The sequence below is a fragment of the Passer domesticus genome, chromosome 1 (assembly GCF_036417665.1).
Source record: "Passer domesticus isolate bPasDom1 chromosome 1, bPasDom1.hap1, whole genome shotgun sequence".
NCBI lineage: Eukaryota > Metazoa > Chordata > Aves > Passeriformes > Passeridae > Passer > Passer domesticus.
The window spans coordinates 111176119-111198848 of NC_087474.1; the positions used below are offsets into that span (position 1 = coordinate 111176119).

The 22730-nt window shown below is 35.7% G+C and overlaps 1 protein-coding gene across 2 annotated transcripts in view; it reads left to right on the forward strand.

Moving 5' to 3' along the window:
* LAMA1 (laminin subunit alpha 1) overlaps nucleotides 1-22730 on the forward strand; it is a 98953-nt gene that overhangs the window by 57651 nt on the left and 18572 nt on the right. The window contains exons 24-44 of one of the 2 annotated variants that reach the window (XM_064433997.1): nucleotides 925-1068; nucleotides 1414-1593; nucleotides 2201-2386; nucleotides 2494-2621; nucleotides 3573-3693; nucleotides 3839-3976; nucleotides 5676-5797; nucleotides 6689-6775; nucleotides 7020-7213; nucleotides 8194-8336; nucleotides 11253-11351; nucleotides 12323-12434; nucleotides 12603-12765; nucleotides 15107-15317; nucleotides 15546-15662; nucleotides 15759-15922; nucleotides 16537-16675; nucleotides 17867-17960; nucleotides 19046-19162; nucleotides 20582-20764; nucleotides 21042-21196. In XM_064433997.1, the coding sequence (XP_064290067.1) occupies nucleotides 925-1068; nucleotides 1414-1593; nucleotides 2201-2386; nucleotides 2494-2621; nucleotides 3573-3693; nucleotides 3839-3976; nucleotides 5676-5797; nucleotides 6689-6775; nucleotides 7020-7213; nucleotides 8194-8336; nucleotides 11253-11351; nucleotides 12323-12434; nucleotides 12603-12765; nucleotides 15107-15317; nucleotides 15546-15662; nucleotides 15759-15922; nucleotides 16537-16675; nucleotides 17867-17960; nucleotides 19046-19162; nucleotides 20582-20764; nucleotides 21042-21196 (2997 nt within the window). The remainder of the gene's footprint in view (nucleotides 1-924; nucleotides 1069-1413; nucleotides 1594-2200; nucleotides 2387-2493; nucleotides 2622-3572; nucleotides 3694-3838; nucleotides 3977-5675; nucleotides 5798-6688; nucleotides 6776-7019; nucleotides 7214-8193; nucleotides 8337-11252; nucleotides 11352-12322; nucleotides 12435-12602; nucleotides 12766-15106; nucleotides 15318-15545; nucleotides 15663-15758; nucleotides 15923-16536; nucleotides 16676-17866; nucleotides 17961-19045; nucleotides 19163-20581; nucleotides 20765-21041; nucleotides 21197-22730) is intronic. The other variant, XM_064434007.1, reaches the window with a different exon arrangement.

The window sequence follows — 22730 nt, forward strand, 5'->3', positions numbered from 1 at the left end:
CAGATCTTACTATTATTCAAGAAAAATTGAAAACCATTGAAGTTTTTCAGTTCGTATGCATTTGGTTTTGTTAGGTTTGGGAACAACACATTAGTTCAGATGATACAGCTTGCTTTTTTGAAAATTCAAATTATAATGATAGGAAGAAACCAATAAATACTAAATTGACAATCTCAGTGTTTTTTTGAAATAAATTTGTGTTGCAGGTTTGAATTAATTTCCTATGCTGGAACCAAAGGCAGTGCTTAATAATAACTCAGATATATTGCTAATAGTGAACTCTATTCTTATCTATAGGGAAGGAAACATTAAAAACACAGATAGTATAGATTTTTGTGAAAAGATGGGAATAATTTCTTGAAAAACTGAGTGATAGAAAACTTACTTCAAGACAACAAATTTATGCCTTCACAGGTGTCTGTCCAATCACTGGTTAAAGGTACCAGTGGGCATTGACTGTAGTTTTGGGTGTTTCTTGAGGTTCGTCTTACCAGCTGGGAATTGAATGCAAAAATAGACACTTGGGAAGAGGTCCCTTGAATACTATTCATAGTGAGCAGTTTATTTGGCTTTTGGAGCTCATTTTCCAGATGTAGGTTCAGGAGGAAATTCTGTTTTGAATTGAAATACATAGCTGCTAATTTTTGATAGTCAAATGTATGAGTATAATTAAATGTTTTGTGGTTGTTTTTGGGGAGTTTTGTGTGTGTGGTTTTTTTTTATTTTTTTTGTTTTTAAGAAAGAAAGCAAAACAGCATTGGAAAATAATGAAAAAATAATGTACTGCGCAGTAAAACAGATTGCATACAATAATTGATATTCTGCCACGTAGTTTATGTAGCAGCTAGTTGTTCCTCAAAAAGTAATAATCTTTCATTTAGATAGTGAAATTCCTTATGTTATTTTTTTTTTAATATCCTCCAGGAAAATGTTTTTGGTCTACAATGCAGTGAGTGTAAACCTGGAACTTTTGGTCTGTCTGCTAACAGTGCACTAGGATGTACTCCATGCTTCTGTTTTGGGATGTCCACATCTTGTTCAGAACTAGAAGACCATGTGAGAATTCCTGTAAGTAAAGCAATATAATCACACAGAGACAGTTTGCTGTTATCCTCATGTTAGGTACCATGCTGGTGTGCACATTTAATGGATCAGGCTGAGTGTCCTGACTGGCTTACAGGGCCAGTGGCACAGGTCAGAATAGAAAATAAAACAAATAGTAAATGGTCATACTCTTATTTCTGGAACCTTGCATTTCACTCTTCACTTCTTAAAAAAGTAAATATCAAACGTGTTTTCCATTTTTTTGGGCTGGGCATTTATTACTCTAATATGGACTATTGACTGTTTCAAAGCACTAAAATTGTTAACAGGATATTTTGTTGAATGGATCTTTTGCTCTTTGTGTTGCAGATAACATTAACTCCAGATCAGGCTATTCTGCATGTAGTAGCTCAAAGTAACCTGACCGGAACAGTGGAAGGAGTATTTTCACAATTTCCTGATGTTTTGTTGGATGCTGCCATAGTCAGAAAATACTTAAATACAGAAACATTTTACTGGAAGTTGCCAGAGCAGTTTCAGGGAGACCAGGTAAGAACATTAAATAATTGGAATGCTTTGTAGATAACTTTGTTGTCTCATAGACCCTCCTTTAGAATAGTAACTTTATCTTCATAATATATTTCTATGTTAGTTCTATTTCTGTAAGCCATAATACTGTGACTATTCAGTGATAGAAATTACATATAGCAAGCAAAACCAATATATTTACATTACCCTTTCCTGACAAGATTTTTCTTGACCCTGTAAATTGTTAACACCCATATTTAATTACTTCTGGCTTACATGGATTCTGTGGTGGGGAAACAGTGATATATTTAGTTTCACGGTAGAAACCTAAAAGAATTTTCAACCTTGATGCTAGAATCAGTATATAGATCATGGAATCTCTATTGCTTTGGAAATGTAAATTGAGTGCACACCTTGAGAAGGTCTAGGTAAAGAAACTAAGACAGCTTTTTAGAAATATGTATTTAACTTTGGTGGAAAAGCCACTGAGTTTAAGTAAATTTTCATGTTTTATTGCCAATTCTGCAATGGACTGGCAGTTTTCCAGTCTAGAGATGACATTAAGATATTTTCAACTTGTAGCTCGAACCTTAGAATAAGTAATAGCAATAATTTTTAATCCAAACAGCTCATGGCCTATGGAGGGAAGCTGAGATATACTGTTGCCTTTTATGCTTTGGATGGCTTTGGAACCTCAAATTTTGAGCCACAGATTCTAATGAAAGGAGGTCACACCAGCAAGTTGGTCATCTATGTAGACATCCCGTCTCCAGAAAATGGAATAAGAACTGAAAAGGAAGTGGAAATGAAGGAGGTAAGCCAAAACACGGCAGGAACACAGCATTACCTTGAAGTAAATAGGAATGTCACTGGTTTAAATAATAAATAAATAATAATAATAAATGTGTTATATTTCTCTAGGATTCTTGGAAGTATTTTAACTCTGTGTCTGATGAGCCTGTCTTACGTTCTGACTTCATGTCTGTGCTCAGCAATGTTGAATACATCCTTATCAAGGCAGCTTATGGCCAAGGATTACAGCAAAGCAGGTAAAGCAACTCTGATTGCATTTATTTATTGTATTGAATTTACTGTTATTTGACTTAAAAATAGCCCCAACTGAGCTATATGGTAAAGACTTACATCAGAGAAATTGACAATTTCCTATTTATGACTTCTGCTCTTCCTCTGACAAGAAAATATTTATGACTTCTAATTGCAGCAAAATCTCTCTTAAATTCTTTTTTGTGAAACAATAAATGACTCTACTGCTTACTTTGATAGCAAAACACACAAAGGAGAACAGGCTGATGCAGTGTTCTGCAGGACTGATGATATAGTTAAATATTTTATATTTTCTAAAATATTCCTTTCCATGTTATTTTTGTGGTAATAAGATTGTCCTACCTCAGAACGGTAGCATTTTATTACCATTTTGTCCAGAACTGTTACTAATGAGAGGGAGGGGATGGGATATCTTTATTTCATCAGTCAATCTGGAAACAAACAAGATGAGCAAAGGTGCATCCAGTGAAAACCCAATGTCTGTACGTCTTCACAGCTCTGAAGAAGTCTGATTCCACCTCCAGATTTTGTGTTATTTTTTATTCACATGCCCTCAATTATCTTTTCGTTAGCTCTGTCCAAAATTGTGGCACAACACAAATGCAGTTGTCCAGTATTTCTGAGGAAGAATTACATACTCTTGCATGGTGGATTTGGGAATTTATCCAGACTGAGAGGGGAGGGATCAAGCTTTATTACTTTTAATAATTTCTGATTTGCTTGGTTGTAGATTCTTGAAATGCATAAATAAGTAGAAAATGTTCAGTTTTTGAGATGTTTGCATGGGAAATCATGGAAGATTATGTATTGTAGCCCCGACCTTGAAACACGAAAATGTTTTTTGATCTTCATTTTGTGCTTCTTTAAGCATTTCTTGCTTCTTTAAGCATTTAAGCACTTCTTAAGCTTCTTTCTCTTCTGCATATATCTTTTAGAATTGCAAATATCTCAATGGAAATTGCAGTCAAGTTTGAAGAAATGCATCTGGGCAGACCTCTAGCTCATCTTGTAGAGCAATGTAGGTGTCCTGCTGGTTACACTGGATTGTCCTGCCAGGTACTGATGCCTTGAGTCCTTTTTGTGTGTCTAATAGTGTGAAAGTGAAAAAAAATAAATTACTTCAATGGCTTTTGAAGTTGTTGTTGCTGTTGATAGCTGTGATAATTTCTTTAAAATTTTGCTTTACTCCGCTTAAAATTAGAGCTGTGCTCCAGGATACTACAGGGGAAAGCATGCAGAACTCAGTGTAAGAGAGCCTCACACTGTGATAGCACCTTGTGTGCCATGTCAGTGCAACAACCACAGTGAAACCTGTGATCCTGACACTGGGAAGTGCTTGGTATGTACCTCTTATACATTCTTTTATTGATTTCACCTGAGCATACAACAGCAGTAACCTGTCCAAGGAGTTTTTAGGAGAAGTATATGGCTGTACTACTTGAATAAAATGTGATTTCCCCCCCCCCTCCCCCAACTCTGAAAAATGGCAAATCTGAGTAGTTTCCCATACAGCCCATTCAGTAAAATTAGCAAGATTTTGGGGCACTAACATACTCAAAAACATTAATTATTTTAGTTTTAATTTTACTTTTAGTATTACTTCTATATCAGTTGAATTTGTCTGTTTTTCTGTGAGACTTTTTGGGCTTCTGGACAAAGTCTTCTTAGGCACACAAAAAAAGAAATAAAGCATGCAGTAAGGCATACTTCACCACAGACTTAAATCAAAGGTAAATTTTTCTCAGGGAAAGAATCCTCTGGGCAGCTTTAAATGAGGCTTGTTTTTTAATGCCCAGAGACTACTATTGTAGGGATATGCCTCAGCTAAGTTGATTTGGTCACTTTTCTCATTGTGTCACAAAGGTTGCAAAGAAGGGTCACATATGATAACACATTTCCTCTCTCTTTTGGTCTGACAGGCTACGGACAGCAAATTCTCAGCTAACCAAATAAGGCATATTAAGTCCATTCCCTGGCACTGTTCAGTATTTTTTCCTAATTTTTTCCTCTCAGTCGCTTTATTTTCCAGTGATGACTGCGTTAGTTCAAAGTGAACTTCTGCTGAATTAATTCTTGAAGTTAGTTTCTAAGTTAGTTTCCTTAGTCCTTGAGGCTTTTCTAAGCCACTCTTTTGCTTTCAGGTTTGTACAAAAGTATGTATCTCATGAGTAAGAACTAAGGTTCTCACTTCTGCAAGGCTAAGATGCATAGGTCTCTCACAGAGGTGAATATTCATTATTCTTTCTCTTAGTTTCTTGTTGAGGGTTAGCAAGTCATCTGTCTTGGGATTATTACTCAGACATTTCCAGCTGAGTGGTATAGGCAAGAGAGTGGGATTTCATCTGACTTCTGCTCCCATAAAATAGGAGGTTGCATTGCTACTGTTTACTTCACCAACCAAACCAAAATACACACTAGCAGGTGTATGAAATACAAAATTAGAAAAAGAAAGGTTAAAAGAAAAAAGGAGGGAAAAGCAGAAAAATGTTTTTGTTCACTTGGGGTTCTACTCAGTTAAATTGTGTTTATAACACCAATTTAGTGTTTTAATATTAACAGCACTGGTTATTGATCAGTACTCTTGACAAATAAAATATAGTGTCTGTTAATCCCAACTGTGGATAGTCCTCAGCATTTACTGAAATACTGAAACAGAAAAGCCAGGTATTCTGTTTAATTTTTCCTTTTGCTTGTTTCTTTTTTGTTTTTGTTTAGATTTTTTGTTTTAGGGGGTTTTTTAAGGATTTTTTGTTTTGTACTGTGATGTCCTGACCTGAATTGATTAATAGTAGCAAAAATACATAGACTTTATGGAAATTTAAAAAAGAAATTAGGTCAGCCTTCCTGAAGGGGCATTCACATAAAAGAAAATATGCTGGCATTCTGTTTGCATAAAAAGTTTTTTCACTCACAGAATGCTGACTGGGGGTAGTGACATGTAGAGATCATTGTTGGAAACTGTACACATGTATTGATAAAGTAGATAAGTACTCCTGTCTTTTGCTGTTGTTTTAAACCATCTGAATTTTGTGTCTCAGAACTGCAGAGATAACACAGTTGGTGACTACTGCAGTGCTTGTGCCCCAGGCTACTATGGGAAAGTGACTGGATCTGCCAATGATTGCTCTCCTTGTGCCTGTCCCAGAGCCAACCCTGCCAGGTAATCAGAACTTACTAAATCCACTGTACATTTTACCATTCCCATTTCTTGTGTTGTTCCTCCAACCTCCTACTCCTTCTGCTCCTCCTACACTATGACAGTAGAGGTTGGTTATTGTTATGTGTCCTTAATTTTTAGACATTTGAATGCTGCCTATTTTTATTTAGTAAAGGGAGCTTGCATTCTGAGCTGTACTAGTAACTCTATGAAATTTTAAAATAAAAAAAAAATTAAAATATTTTTTTCTCTAACATGTAGCAGACACAGACTTTTATAGATTGTTGACTAAGTTGCTGTGACATTGTTTAGTATCAAATGTGAGTCTTTTTCTTCATTTGGAGAACAGTACTTTTGTATTTACAAAGATTCAGGCCATCCCCACTCAATGCAGGAACTTTTCATGAGATCAGTCCAAGGGGAAGAACAAATACTCTTTTGTCTGAAATTTACATATCTGCTTGTTTGGTAGAGGAACAGTTAACTTTGTATTTTGAAAAACAAAATTCTGTACAGGCTGGGTTTTTTTCAGAAACTTAAAAAGCATATTTGTTGTTTGCTTTTGTATAACTGAGTCAGAATGAGAGCCTAGTGATTCTGGTGTGTTCATGCAAGTCTCAGTTACATGCATTAGCCATATCACACAACATCCATTTTACATTGTCTTACCTTTTCAGAGGAAAGCCATAATGTGCTCTGGCATGTTCTGCAGTAATGGAGCTGCATTGGGAAAGCAAACTTAACTAATTTAAAGTATAAATTCTAGAGAAATGCAGTCATATTAAACAGAAGGTGTTGTTGCTTATAGTATTTAGCCTGTGGCTGAAGGTGTTATCTATCTTTTTATGGTATTTTATTCATATGATAGCAGGTATTTGTTTATCCTTCCCCTAGTTTTAGTCCCACTTGTGTCCTGAAAGGTGTTCATGATTACCACTGTGATGCCTGTCTCCCAGGATATGAAGGACAGTACTGTGAAAGGTGAGTTACACATGATGTTCCAATTTATTCCCAACTCCCCAGAGCAGTTTGGTTAAAATGAGCCATATGTGCACTCAGATTATTCAGTGTTCATAAATAAGTGTATAAAAGAATGCTCAAGGACTTGGGGTGGTTTGCTGGTTACTGTTGAGCTATTAATAACAGCCCCAAGCTGTCAGTAAATGTAACATCTGATGTCAGGATGAATACCCCGTGATGTTCAGCATGCCATCCCTCCCTGTAGGTGCTCCCCTGGCTACTACGGTGCCCCTGGGCTCCCTGGTGGCAGCTGCCGTCCGTGCCAGTGCAATCCGGGCGGTTCCGTTCACGGGAATTGCGACGGTGCCACCGGGCAGTGCCTCTGCAAGCCGGGGGTAACGGGACAGCTCTGCGAGGAGTGTGAGCCCAGGCATCTTCTGCTGGAGGACGAGTGTGTCTGTAGGTGCTTTGCAAATTGTTTACTTTCCCAAGGGGCTGTGGTCTGCTCCAGTGGTATTTAGGGGCACATTGTTATTCCCCGGATGGGTTTATGATGTCAGGCCCTGTTCTTTCTGTGAAGGAAAGAAACCCTAACAACTTACTATTTCTGTAAAACAGAGGGGTTTGGAGAAGGTATTCTCTGGAGGTCTCATCCAACCTCAGCTGTTCTGTGAACACACAGGAAACTACAGTAGAGATCATAACATCAGCCAAGCAGTTAATTCTTAAACTGGCTTATTTAGTGTTTCAAACAAGTTTAAGGAAAGAGACTTTTAAGACTTCTGCTGACTGTATAATATCTTTTTTATTGCAAAATCTTGAATTCCTATGTCATTCACCCTTTGGATGTGAGGTTGCTGTAATAATACTTTTGAAATTATGACAGGTCTATAGGCATTCTCCACCAACAATAAGTCATATTCCCCCAGTAATTACTTTTGTAATTCTTTATGAGAGTGTAAGTACCAGAAAGGCACATCTAGTGAAGCAATCTGCTTCTATAATGAATTGGGATTTAGAACTCTGGTTTTATTTTGTATAAATAAATTAAAAAATCTGAGAAATAAATGAAATTACAGGACCATAGGCTTGAATTTCCTGTCTGCCATACCTGTTTGACTGAGTGGCTTCAACATGGATTTATTGCAAAATAGCTAAATAGGCTCAATAAGCTTATGATACAGCAAGCAGCTCAATAGTTAGCAGGACCAATAGGGCTCTAATGTGTGCTAACCTAAGGAGAATGTGTTTGGAATAAGTTCACTCTTGGGCAAGAAGGGAAAGGCAAGACTACAAATCTGTCCATTCAGAGTTACTATACTTTAACACTCTTAACTCAAAAGATGAAGGCACATACTGTCTAAATCAAAAGTCAAAAGTGTAGTATTTTTTGTCTTCATTTTAATATTAATACTGCTTCCTTAAAATTGTTTATTTAGCTTGTGATGACAACTGCACAGGAGTTTTGTTAAACAGTTTGGATAATCTCGATGAGGCCATGATTTCAGTGAACCTCACTGGTATTGACCGTGTGCCTTATGGGATATTGTCAGAGTTGGAGAATGCAACGCAGCATCTGAAGGTAAATGAACACATAAACAGCAGAAGTATTTAGTCACACTTTTAAAGCAAAATTTGCAGCCACCCACAGGTGCTGATAATTTGACAGAAGGCCTCCTGAAGTTCATAGCTTCAATATGTGTGATACCAGATTAAGACCATTAAGTTTGCTGTGGAAATATACCTTAAGTTATTTGGCTGCCTCTATAAGTTTCTTTTCATCTATTGCACTGCCATTTAAATAAATGGATTGATATATTTTTCGATCACCAATCAGATTTTTTGAATGTGCTGTATGCACGTGCTTTGTGTAGATTATGTGCATTATTAAGTCTGACCAGCAAGAGGATTAACTTTCAGTGGTGAAATAGAAATAGCAGACCAGGTCTTCTCCCTTTTTGGTCCCTTTGCCAAAGAGCTGCCATGGCATAGATTTAGAGGGTGTTTCCCTAGAGTTCCCTGGGTCCTTCCCTGGATTGGTATGCTGCTTTTCCATTAGCAAGGGAGCTTGGGGTGCAGCAGTTTGCTTTCTTTTTGGCTGTGTGGCAGTCCAAGTGCTTTACTCTATCCTTCATCTCAGGACATTAAAGTCAGGTGGAATGTTTCAGTGTTGGACACTTACAGACTGCTTGGGGCTAACTTCCCTTCAGCTCCTCCCCCGCTTGAACAAAGCATGAAAAACCACTTTTTGTGATTCTAGAAGGTCATGTATTGTTGCTAAGGAATAGGTTCATGTGGCCTCTGCACAAAACCAGAGATAAACAGAATCCTCCCTGCTTCATGACTACTAAAAATAAGCACATGTATTGGTAAGAGTCTTCTCAGCAATAGTCAAGCAGACAAGCTCTGAGTCAGAAACAAAGCTATCTTCTTTGTATTTCACCATATCACAAGAAAATCAAAATAATGGGAGTCTTTTTGTGCTGCCAAATTCAGCAAATTAAAATTTTAAATTATTTCTTCTATTTAAGATATAAGGCAGAATGAGTTCCAATCAGTGTACTTCAAAATGTTAATAGTTACAATAATTGATGGCAAACTTGATTAAATTACATGTTTATGCTTCAGCAGAGGTACTCTTATCTTTTAATTTTATTTGCTAACCTTTTAGTTTGAAAGCTTCAGTTATGCTTTCCTTCCTTTATGTCTTAAGGCTTAAGTGTACTGAATTATTGTAATACTTCAAGGATACAATTCACTTGCTTTCTATAATTAGTTTGTGTTTGTATAGGAGCACCATCATCTTGTACTTGGAAACATTATTCATATGTAGTTTTTATTGAGCACGTTATTGCAAAGAAAAGTCAAATCTTATGTAAAAATAAGGGCAGTTTAAGTTTCTACTTACTTGTTGAGTTTAACTTTCTTAACTATAGTAAGTTTGTAGTAAGTTCATCTTAACTACTTAAGTAATTCTCTACTTTCTTCTTACTTTTTAAGTTTTAGTGTATACATTTTTTCAATATTAAAATTAAATCAAAGCCAGATGTCACTTTCTTGGAAGTGGGGTGCTTAGTGATATAAAACTTCTTGTGACTCATATAATTTCATTTATGTTGGGACACAGTGCTTTTTTAAACAACTTAATTGTGGGGGTAAGTTGATAGCCTTTTAATTTTTCTCTGGAAGCAGGTATTACCCTTTTTCTGGATTTTTAAAGGTTACCTTGCCTTTTGCCTTGTACCAGAGAAACTGTGGCTGGAGGCCAGAAAATTCCCAAGGTTATTGCTGTCACTTACAGATCCTCCCTGGGAGGCTGCTCCCCTCACTGTGTTGCTTCTGCGTCATGGTGGTAGATAGGAACTCGAGTACTTCCTCTTTTCTGTACCTTTCTGTAGGTTCTTCATTAATGACAACATTACCAAATCAGATTGTCCACTCCTCGTTGCTTCTGCACCTCCAGTCCATTGGAAGACTTCAGTAGTTCTGTTTTTCTAGTTAAAGCCTTCTGCTTTACTCCTCCTGATTATACCTAAACCTGGTTGCTGTCCTGTCCTGCTTTTTTGAACTAGGCTTTTAAAGAAACCTGCTGGGCTTTTAAGGCTCAAGAGCTTTTGCTTTCACTTTCACTTGTTTTTCATGCTGAGGAAAAGTGAAATTTGAAATTTTCATTTGACACAAGGATACTATTGTCTATTATTTCTTTAAAAATTTGGATTTTACTTTTTATGTGTGTGTTTATATATATATGTGCATGTACATATGTATGTGTGTGCGTGTGTGTGTGTATATAAAACTATTATGGTATTTACCATGATTGGCCCTGAATCATCTGAAATCTAAAAATAACCTTTCCTAGACTTGCTTTCCCTGTAAGAGATGCCCTAAGTTTCTTTGCATCTTTAGAGAAGTGGTATCCTGTTGCAGGCCTTGACTGTATCAAATATAATAGTCTTGGGTACAATGATCTATTTATTGCTGTATGGAGCAGGTTTGAGGTGACCTTGAGGGCAAATACAGCCTATTATTCTTTCTCCTTGACAAAGGGACCCACAGGACTGCTGATCTCCAGGGTCATCCTCACAGACACACCCTAGTGCAGCTGTTCTTACAGGACCAGTTGCTGAAATGACAGCAGCTATAGTTCTGGATGAAATATTTAATTTGAAGGACCTTGGAACTCCTCAAAGTAGTTTATTTGGTAGCTCAGACTGTGGTGAAATTGAGAATCAGGAATGCAGAACTGCTGCTTCTTTCCTTTTTACTCAATTAAAAATACAACGTGGCTGGATTCTTGCTTATTTAAATAAATGGTACACTGTGTTGCATGAACTGTATGTATGTAATTAATTTACATCATCTTGTGTGCTTTGAAAATCTGTTCTTATAAACAAATAAATAATCTAAATAGTGTACATAGTTATTTTCTTCCCAACTTTTCTGGACCTGCAACAAAGTCGTCAAATTACAATGAGCTGTCACTTCTCATTTCTTATAGAGGTCTATGGTTCCTAGAGAAGACCCAACTTACTTGTTAGATACAGCAAAAGAAAATCTTCTGAATTTATCAGGAGGAATTGATTACTTGCATGAAGAGGTAGGTGCTGGCTTCTTTATTCTTAGCCTATCTGGATAAATTATTTGAGATTTCATAGCATAATAGCAGAATGTTAGAGATTTGTTCAGAAATTACTTAAAATCTATAGAGTTCAGTGAAAGAATTCAGTCCATGCTGTAGTCTTCCCGAAAAGGGGAGTTAATTGTTTTGTGGAAATCTCCTGCAAATGACAGTGGTTTATTATATTGTCCAGGAGATTTACATGATTTCTATTAAAGTTAAAAGTTTTTTACTACGGTGTTCATTTAATGTTCTAAAACTGGAGAGAGTGAGTTACTTTCTTCTCATTGGTTTTCATATGTGATGCTAATTAAAAGTTATGTCATAGCTGAATGTTCACCAAAAAGTCCTTGATACCTGTAGTATTGTGTTTAAAATGACCTCAGGAGAAAAAATTTTGTTAAAAGTCTCACAGGAAAAATAGACAACATCTGTATTCTTTATCCAGTCTTAACAGGAGAATAATTGTAGGTAGGAAATAGTACTTCAGCCATTAGATCTCATTTGCTGAACAAATGTTCTTATAATTTTCTGGCCATGTATAGAGAATCTAATCTGGTGCTTCTACTGAGTGTTGTTATTGTATTGCATTAATATTGATGTATCCAGAACAGTGATTTTCTTAACAAACATTAGTTTTGCCTAAAAAAATTATGTAATATTTACTTAGTTAAAGAAATAGCATTGCTAATTATGAGCTTACTGATTATGGAAATAATTGATAACTCTGATCTGAGAGTCTGGAACTTTAAACACAATTAAGGCATATGCAAGGATGGAAGCATCAGAGATTTTTAAAGCAGTTTGATTTAACTTATCACAAAGCATTGTTTCCTTAAACTAAAATATTTTCAATATTAAGAAAATAAGCATAAAAACCATAGATAAGGGTCAGGAATTAATCAGTGTTTTAGGAGAACTGTCAAATATCATCTCTGATTTTATTCTAGACAACTAGATTTTTGAAAAAAGCTCAGCAACTTGACACAATGACTCAGAAAACCAGGAATAAAAGTCAAGAACTGACTGGCTTTATTGACACAGTGCATACAACCATCAAAGGTATCCTGTTTTTAAGATATTCCCATTTCTTTACAAAATTTAGTAAGGGTATATAATTTGCAACTCTTAAAGTCCTATTTACATGAACAATGCTACTGTTTGCACAGGGGATTCAAATATGTTCTCTTTTTTTAGTGGTATGACTAAATTGTTTATTCTCCTACTCAGTGCTTGCTGAAGTTGCTTTGTCACTAAATGAAACACTGGGCCTGGATCTGCCACTGTCAAATGCTGCATCTCAGAGTCTGCAGGATGAAATTTCTGCCCTTTTGGATGCATTGCGCAAGAAAGATTTTGTTCAGCAGCACCATAGTGCTACCACAGTCCTAAAGTAAGCCTGTTCTACCAAAAACTTGATTTCTCATATGTCTCTGCCGTGCAACACTGCTTTTTTGAAGACATAGCTGAAGAAACATTTTTCTATAATAAGTGGCAGTGTGATAGTTAGCCCAGGTGGAGCTGTGTGAACTTTGCTTTGAAGTTACATGATTTGGTGATACTTGGTCATCCCATGTGATACAAATCAATAATAAAGTATTTTGAAAGTCTGTAAAATCAATAGTAAAGTCTGTTAACTTGGATGTGATACAAAATTCCCTTGCAATAATTCAAAAGACTCGGTGATTTCAGATTCTTTCAGATCTGAGCCTAATACACTTGTGTGTTGGTTTTGGCTGAAAACTGTCTCAGTCAATTGCAAGCCCAGGACATGTCAGACCTGCTGAAGGACATGACAATTGATTGTCACTAGAATATGTAATACAAAGATCTGCAAATAAAACCAAGGCATTTTTTAAAGCATTCTGAGCCATTGCTTAGGATTGTATTCTGTTGTCTTGATTTGTCCCCAGTTGAAGGCTATTTTGAAATGGCTTTTATAGTCACTATTACTGCTTATTACCAGACTTGGCAAGATAAAAAAATTACTGTTCCAAAAGTCAGAAAAGTTTTTGTTCCACGTTCAGAAATATTAACTAATGCTATATCACACTAAAACCTATAGGAATGTTAACACTGAGTTCAGGGACAAGGATTTAGACCAGAGTAGAATATTTCTGAAAATTTGACTTTTTTTTTTTTTTTTTATAAAGTGCTTTGGATTAAGCAGGATAGGGTGTTTGTCTTGGTAGCATGTCTCATTTTGTTCAGCAGACTCTTCTGCTGAATATAGAACTGTATAGAAACTATACAGACATGAAAATGGACCAGAAATGTAGCATTTATTCTTATGATACATTTCTGGAACTTCAAATATGTCTCCAGATGTGTTGTTCCATAGTAACAGAATGTTCTGACTTTCAATATCAACAGCTTTTGAGCTGTTATAGAAGGTGTTTGCAAATTAACTTTTTCAATTATACTCTGTGTTGAAATTTCTGAAAGCACTCTGATAAGGGCCCTTTGACAGATTGAAGAAGAGAGCTAGTAACTTCTATAAGGTTGTTTGCTCTGCAGAATTTCTTAAGAAATGCAGCTGTAAATTAAAAAATTATTTAAATAAGCAGCTTGCTAGTCTGTATTTTAGGGAGTAGATGTTACTGCGTGACTCAGAGTGGACTGAGTTTGTGATAATGTACTTTGGGCAACATTTATAACTGAGGTCTCCACACATTTGCCATGAAAGGCAAAGGCCTTTAATTGACAGACAATTTGGAATAGAACCTTTTTACTCTATGCTGAAACAGAAGCCATTGTTGACTTGTAAAATGCTTTAGATCTTGTAACTTTTTTAAGGCTGTGGCTTCTGATTGAAGGGATTCTGAATTTTTAGTTTTAGGAAATACATGCAAATGCACATCTGCTGTTCAATAAGGAAGTTGGAATGCATTTTGCTGTATATAACTGTGTAATAAACTAGGTTTCTTTTGCTTTGGCTAAAGATCTATGTTACATGCACTCAGATTAACAAGGACAAACATTTATGTAAAAATACCATTTCAGGAGTTGCAATGTTCAGCATATGTGCTGAAATGAAGAGAAACCAAGGAGTAGACTTTCAGGATAATTATAACTTATGTTCCTTTAGTTCTGGAAAGTGTTCAAATGAAGATGCAAATATTCCCAAATTGAATAGCTGAAGCAATTAACAGCTGACAGATTTGGGAGAATTTAATATTTGCCTGATAATCTCTGTTGCTGATTAAAAATATAAGTGCAGAGATTGTTCATATCGTGTTCATTTAAATGAGATTCTTTATTTTTATTTAATATTTAACTTTTCTGGACTCTTGCATATATGTCTTTCAGTTCTGGTCACTTGTTTCTTGCCAGTGCCAATCCTTGTAAATGATGTTTTGATCCTACATTCAAAATATGTATCACTACAATTCAGATCTAGAGTTCTCCCAGAGGAACATTTCACAGAGATTTTGATGTGGGCGGGTATGTCCCAAATCAAGTCCAAACAAATGTGATTCATACTCACCCCTTTTCTCTCTAGTCATTACATGCAAAGTTTATGAACTGTATTACTGTCCTCTCCCCAGGCAGTCATCATTTTGTGTGGTAAGATGAATAACTAAACCACCATGTATGCTATTCTAGAAAAAAATGGCAGACTTTAGTATGATGATGCATATAAATTAACTTCACATTATGCCATTTTTCTCCTTAAGAAATCCTAAGTTCCTCCTTTGCTGGTTCTTTAAGTTCTAATTACTTTCCTTTTTCAGAGCTGCAGAAAAGTTGTTGACCCAGGTTCAGAAAGAGTATCTCAAACCCCAGCAGGAACTTGCTGAACTAAAAGGGAATGCCAGCCAATTCTTATCAAAGCAGAACAGCCGACTGCAGGATGCCCAGGACCTGGTGAATGAGGCACTCGCTAACATCAATGAGACCCATCGCTTGTTTCCTCTCATTTCCAGCAACCTGGCAGAGTTAAATGTAAGACTGGACAGTCAGTGTCCCTGCATAAGAAATACCAAATATGTGATTGTGTTTAAAAGCTGATATTTTACATTTTAAGCATATTTAAATGTTTTAATATGTACGATACCTTAAAAATTTAAAGGAAACCAGACCCGTGTTTGAAAACAACAATATTATGTTATGTGAACTCATCAGTATAGCTGGCTTATCAGCCTACTATAAAACACTTGATTTATGCTATAGGACAAAAAGCTAAAAATAAAGGAAGGTGAAGAAATCTCGACCAAGCTCATTAAAGAAGGGAAGGTCCTACTGAATGATGCTGCTGCTCTTGCCCAAGATGTAAAGAACTCTACATTTGTAAGTCCATAAGTTTTAACATCCTCTTAGAGACCCTCAAATTTATTTTGCTAGTGAAACAAAAACAAAAAAAAAAGGGAAACTTTTTTTTTGCAGGATGTGGAAGTCCACCAGAATGGGTTGGTCCTGTGGAGCACCAAACTGCGACATCACGTGGATGAGCTGGTGATGCAGATGTCTGTGAGAGGAGTGCTTGACTTGGTATACAGAGCTGAGGAACATGCCACCCAGTTCCAAAAACTTGCAGATGCACTAGAGAGGTAATCAACTGAAGAATTACAAAATTATGAGGTTTATGTTAGTGTCAGATTTAATAGGTAGAGGCATAACTCACTAAACTAATTCCCTGCCCATGTTTTGAAAACAGAAAATTTTGCTTGGAGCAACATTAAGTAATTCTTGACCTCACCACAGCTAGATAAATTCAATAAAGCAAAATTTAACATAAATTAGATTTCAGATGCTTACAATTTTATCCTAGATCCTGTATCTGTGCTTAGCTTTTGCATTTCAGGTAGGGGCTTGTTTCTGTTCTGTTTAGGCAATACAATTTGATTGTTCTAAGGGTCTTTATAAATTGAAAAAATTAACCTAGACAAAAGGAACAAAATAGGAGAAAAAAATAGAGATGGAATGGAAAAAAAAAACAGAACAGCAACTAACAAAATAGAAAAAAGCCCTGTAATTGAAAACCTTTTAACTTGGTCTTTGAGTTCAAAATAATGAATTGAAAGCCCCTTATGCAACACTGGGCAAGGTGTGTCATTTTTTTCAGAATGCATCATGTATTCTGGAAAGATGTGCATGTTGTAATTGAAGACATGGAACTCAGTGCTTGATTGAAAACAGGATTGCTTGTTAATTGTCTGTTCAGTGACCTTTCCAGAGTAAGAAATGTGACTCTGAACACAACTGCTGCTATCTACACTCACTCCAGCGTTCAAAGTGTAATTGAAAGAACAGAAAGTTTGGCAGATGATGCATCTAGAGTTGTGAGTGGCCCCTTGGATTTAGTAAGTATCAAAATCAGTACTTTAATTTATGTCTGCCCCTTTCTCATTTAGGAATATTTCTTCTAGTTGTTTCTGCACTTGCTGAAAACTTGAGTCTTTTTGATGGAGGCATAACCTTGATGGCAGCCTGTCCTACCAGCTAGTATGTACCGTATCCTGAATCCCTACTCCAAGGCAGTAATGACACCACATCTCAAGTTCTGTTTACCTTGCTTTTCTCTCTGCCACAGTACCATTTTCCCTTTGTCTTGTTTGCTTTTTAATGTCTAATGCATGTTTAGCTGGACTGGACTTGATTCTATGAGGGTTTATATCAGGTATCTGACATGTATTCCTGTAGAGCTTAAATTCCTAAACCTCTAGATCTCCCTTCTACCTCTGGAATTATTCAATGATCTCCTTATTTGACCTATCAGTCTTCCACTTCTGTCTGGATATTCCCAACCACAGCTACTTTGCTTAGTAGGGGACATTTAATAACAAATGTATGTTTGTGTCTCATCTACCATCCCTCTGCCTTCAAAGATTATCAGATTATTACTGAAACAGTTGGTTAGAAAGACCAGACGAGCTCCCAGTCTGATATTAAGAGTTTCCCATAATTTTATTTCCCCCTCACATGTCTTTGTGATGCACATTATACCTGCACAAGCAAATGTGTGAGAATGCATTTACATGATAGTGATCAAAAAAGTTGACATTGTTTTGTGAGCTTTCATGTTTTTATATAGCACTTTGTCTTATTAAAGTTGTCTACAGCATGAATCCTTCAAGGTGTTTTTCCACATTTTTTCAGTTGGAGAAAATTAAAAGAAAGCCTCTAAGATTGTGATTTTGAAATATCTCACTTTAAATTGCTCCATGATGGAAATTTTTAATTAGGTCTGGAATTAAAATTTCCAAGAGACAGCACCGAATCACTAGCAGTATTGAAACTAAATTTTTTTTAGGTTTTCTTTCATAGTCATCTTTTTTTTTATTATGAAACACAAAGACACTCAATGTCTCGTTCTTGAATAAAGGATAACAACTTGTATTATTTTTAATGGATGCTTAATAAGTTAATGAATAGAATATCTCATAAATAGCACGAATGTTCAATAACTTTATGTAGGGGTCTGAAAATGCTTAAATGTTTTCAGTTGATTTTCTGTTTTTCATATGTGGCAACTTAATGTCTGTGTTTTTTAGCCAGAGGAGTCTTTCAGTCTTCTGGGAAAAGAAACTCTACTGCTTAGCTCCAAATTTCAGAATGAAGCTAAAAATCTGAAGAAAAAAAGTGATGGTCAGTTCTGTAGAATTCATATTCTGGCTCTATTTCTTTTCCCCATTTCTGTTTTGTGCTGGTTTTTTTTTTTTTTTTTACGTAGTTGATTATTTTTTTTAATGAGTGTAAGCTAAGGTGTGTGTATATATATATATATATATATATATATATATATATATGACTATGTACATATTATCCTGCAATTAAGATTAATATTTTGTGGATTCTCATAGTATTTTCATTTTTTGGGTAAGAATAAAATTTTTCTCTGTAAACATTTAAAATTTGGCCTTCACTATACCCCATTTACGTATAAGCAGCGCTTGCAGTGGCTGTTTTTCCAAAAAAATTAATTTAAATTTAATTTTAATTAAATCCTGATCCTTTTTATTTGTTCCTGCTGGACAGCTAAAATACAGAAAAAAAGCTGAAGTTCTTTGTCTCCATAAACTCAAAAATACTTTTGTTTTTTCTATTACTCCAAGGCAAGGCATTGAACCGCGATACTAGTAAGGCATTGAAGTCTATACCGTGAAAATTCAAAAGCATTTTTAACAAAGGCAAAATTGGACAGAAAGGGAATGTTTCACAGAGATAAACTGTAATTGTAAAATAGTGTTGTCTTGCAATACTGGTGGTTTACAAATTTGTATAAATATTATGTAATTCAGATGGACAGGATTCCCTTTTTTTGTTCCTTCTATTCTGCATATTTTAATTTATAATGAGAGGATTCTGCAAACAGATCACAAATATATAGAAAAAAGCCACTTATTTGGCTCCTGTTAGATAACATAAAACATGGAGAACACTGTAAAAAAATATTAGAGTTCACAGTCATGGAATAATTTTAATTTATAGCCATTTCCTTGCTATGTTTGGAGCCATTAAGTCTCCTGGAATTGGCCAAAAAGGATAGCTTTGAACAGAGCAGTACCCAGAGGAGCTTATCTATACTGCATTCATTTTGTATTCCTGTTTGTAAAATGCTCTTTTTGTTGAAAAAAAAGAAAAAAAAAGTTCAATTGATGATATAAATTGATACTTTGGTGTTGTGTGGGTTGTATTGTATTTGTTTATATGCATGTTATTTCTTTCAACAGGACTTCTATTTGGATTGAATGGGTTGAACAAAAAGGTAGAAAAGATTCAGGAAAGTACTAATAAAATTGGCAACCAACTTAATGATTCTCTGTTGACACTCAGAGCATTGCATAACAGTAAGTGAAATTTATATTGACATTCTCCTTATTACAGAACTCTAGTACAATGGTAATAAAACCCTGTTTATTATCTGATTGCAGAAACCTAGCAATGAACTACACTGGAGACTTCATTTAGCCTCCTAAATATTTTACATTCTTTTCAGTAAACCCATTAAACATAATTGGGTTATGGTATAAGGTCTGCAGTCTGATTCACACTTCACATTGCTGTGAATCAGGAGGGGCTCTGATAGAAATATAATTGTACTGATATGTAAGGAGGGTGAAGCTATAGAAGATATAATCCCACATGCAGAGAAATTTACATACGGAACTCTGAGATTTCACTTTCTTTTCTGGCTTGTTTCAAAACTGTTCATATTAATCTATGAAATTTACAGTCTGCATGTAAATGTTTTCTTGTTGTAAATGCAGACTTCATTTAATTGATTAAAATCTATTTGCTGTGCTTTTTTAAAATGAACGAATTCCTCTTTTTCCAATCATTAGTTTGAATAAAAGCAAGACCTAAAGTTCATGGAAACTAATAGAGAAAATTACTTTGAAGTTGTGAATAAGAGGGTCTAAAATACTTTACCAATCTTAATAATATATTTTAAGTTAGAAAAACACTGATAAAGACCTCTTGCTAGGGTTGTTTGAGTCCACTCTGAATCTGGATTAGAATGCTAAATTCAAAGCCTCAAAATACCCATTTTGCAATTCAAAGACCTAATTCATGCTAAAGGGTAATAGTAGTGATGATGTTACACTGGATATGAGCTGCAGGATGCTATCTATCATAAAGCTACACATTGAAAATTAAATCATTAAAATCACAGGAGTGTTCTCCTTAACACACAGCTTAACATTATTTGATTTCAGCTTTGTTGTTACACTTCTTGAAGTTGTCTCTTTTTTTTTCCCTGGTCAGGGATTGATGGTGGCATTGCTCTCTGTGTAGAGAGTGGAGAAGGAGGATCCTTGGAGGTCTAACTCAGGCCTTTTTTGCCAGCTGCAGCCTCTTCCCACTCTTGTGGGCAGGGGGTGTAAGGAGCAGGCTGAGACTGGGGGTGGTGCTCTCAGTGTACGGGTGATTGTAGCCAAAACCAGAGGGTGTAACAGAGCTTCTGCCTCACCAGCTTTGCATGGAGTCAAAACCTCAGTCTCAGACTAAGTTTCTCTGGGTTCCAACACTCGTTTAGGGAACTTAAACACTGTGAGCCTGATGCATTCATAGAAACTTCATGATGAGACGGGCAGAATCAAATTCCCCAAAGAAACAATACAATTCTTACTATGACAGGAATGTAATTTACAGCATTCCTAGTATTTTGACTATGTTTGTAGCTGCTGTTACAAAGCCAGGCATTTCTTAGTCACAAGAATATATGAAAGTTTTGAATGTTTTTTGACCTTGGAACTGTGTTTCAGATACCAGGAAACACATGCTTGAAGTGAAAGAGCTGGCTGTGTCTGCAAACACCAGTGCTGTGGTGGATTTAAGTCACTTTGGGGAGTTCAGTCAAAAGCTAATGAATACATCTTCTACATTGTCCCAAGTTAATGACACTTTGAGGAAAACAAGTGAACTCATAACTGATTCATCAAAAGCTGGTAAGTTTGCTCTGTGGCAATGTCACTGCTAGCAGAAGCAGTATTAATATTCAATTTTAACAGGCATTAAATAAGAGCCTGATGGACTGAGAGTTTATTCCTAATTCAGTAAAAATATGCTAACTTTCAAAAAAAGTCCTCTAGAGAATTCACATGGGATGTATATCCCTTACTGATGTTAAAAGTTGCTGAAACCAAAATGATCACAGGCTGGCTACCTTGGCTAAGTATTTTAGCAATTTCACCCTGCCTCAACATTTCTTTTATGTTTCCACAGCATACACAGCTGAAAAACAAGTTAAAGAAGTTGAAGCACAAGCAAGTCTTTTATTGGATAGACTCAAACCTTTGAAAATGCTAGAGGAGAACCTGAACAGAAACCTGTCTGAAATTAAAGAACTTATCAGCCAGGCCCGCAAGCAGGCAGCATCTGTAAGTTCTATCATCCCAGATTTAATGAATTTTCACCTTTAGCAGGGAGGTTGTTTGAGATAAGGAGCCTAAAATTTATTTTCAAGGTACCTGGTTGTTACTGTGGAGTCTCAGTGAAGTCCAAAGAGCACTGACTGATGCTAAAATCATACTGGCAACATTTTAAGGTTTTAGCATCAAGGTTCTTATTGCATTTGTGAGTTTGTCAGAACAGCCAGCTAGTAATTTATCTGCTATTTCCTCCTGTTTCCTATAAAAATAATGAAACATAGTATGCCAGAGAGCAATCATGAGAGATTTTGATAAGAAAGAGGCAAGTTGGAGGATGGTACTGCTATTCTCTTTAGTATGAGATGTTAATTTTTGAGGTTATTTAGAGATTGATGTGGGGTGCCCCATGTAACATCAAGTACCGTGACAAACTTGTTGTCCAGAGTGTTGATTCTATGAATAAATTTGCCATCTATGGCCTGTCATGTCCCTATGTTCTTTGCAAGAAGCAGCTGACCATACTTTAAGACAGTGTACTTGTTTTTAAATCTCTGCTTCTACCTTAAAGACAGCAAAAGTGAATCAGCTGTACTATGGATCTCATTAGACTGTGAGAGAAATATGAAAATTACTTTGCAATGAGTAATTTTTGGTATGCAATTGACATACTTGTGGATATGTTATTGTAAGGTTTAGGGAGATTTTTTTTTTCAAAAGAAGGCACTCAGTTCTTTCTGCAAAGCTTCTTAATTATATGGTTATTGCTTCTCTGTCACAGTCTACTGAAGCTTAATGAATCCACTACAAAAAAAAAGAGAATGGTGTTTTCTGAGGTGTCATAAGCCACAGAAGTTCCTGCAAGGTGAAAAGAAGTGTTAGCAAAATCCCTTTTTCCAATTTTGGGAGAATTTGTTCTTTTGAGGTGGGGGGGTGGTTAAGGGTTTTGTTTTGGGTTTTGGGGAGTGGGGGGGTTGGGTTTTTTTGTTAGTTTGTATTTTTGTTTGTTGGTTTGTAATTTCTTGCTACGCAGGAGAAACTTTATATATCTGTGTCCAGATTCATGCATACATGTGTGCTATATGCATTTAACAGTTACAGGTATATTCCATGAAGTTAAAGGAATTAAGGCTTTTTTCTTGCTAGGATGGATTTTCTGTCACTATACTACCAAGCTGCTGGAAGTTTGGTTGCATTTAGCTTGGATTAATTTTTCATCAGTTTACTAAACAGTGGTCTTAGGGATATGACAATAGGAATATTATTTATTTAGTCTTTAAAAAATTGAACTTGCCATAGATTCACAAATGTATTTTTTAATATTGTGTGAACTGTTACAAATTTGAAGTAGCCAGAATTGTTGCAGATAGTCTCCTTCTTAATTAGTTAAAAAAATAAATCTCTCCATATAGACTAGAAATGGTTTCCTTTATTTTAAAACATTTTGAATTTCTGCATCTTTATTTTCTGATGTTATGACATGGCTTTTTGCAGCTACATGGTCTTCTGACCCAAGACTTATTGTTGTTTTGTGAGGTATTTGAAT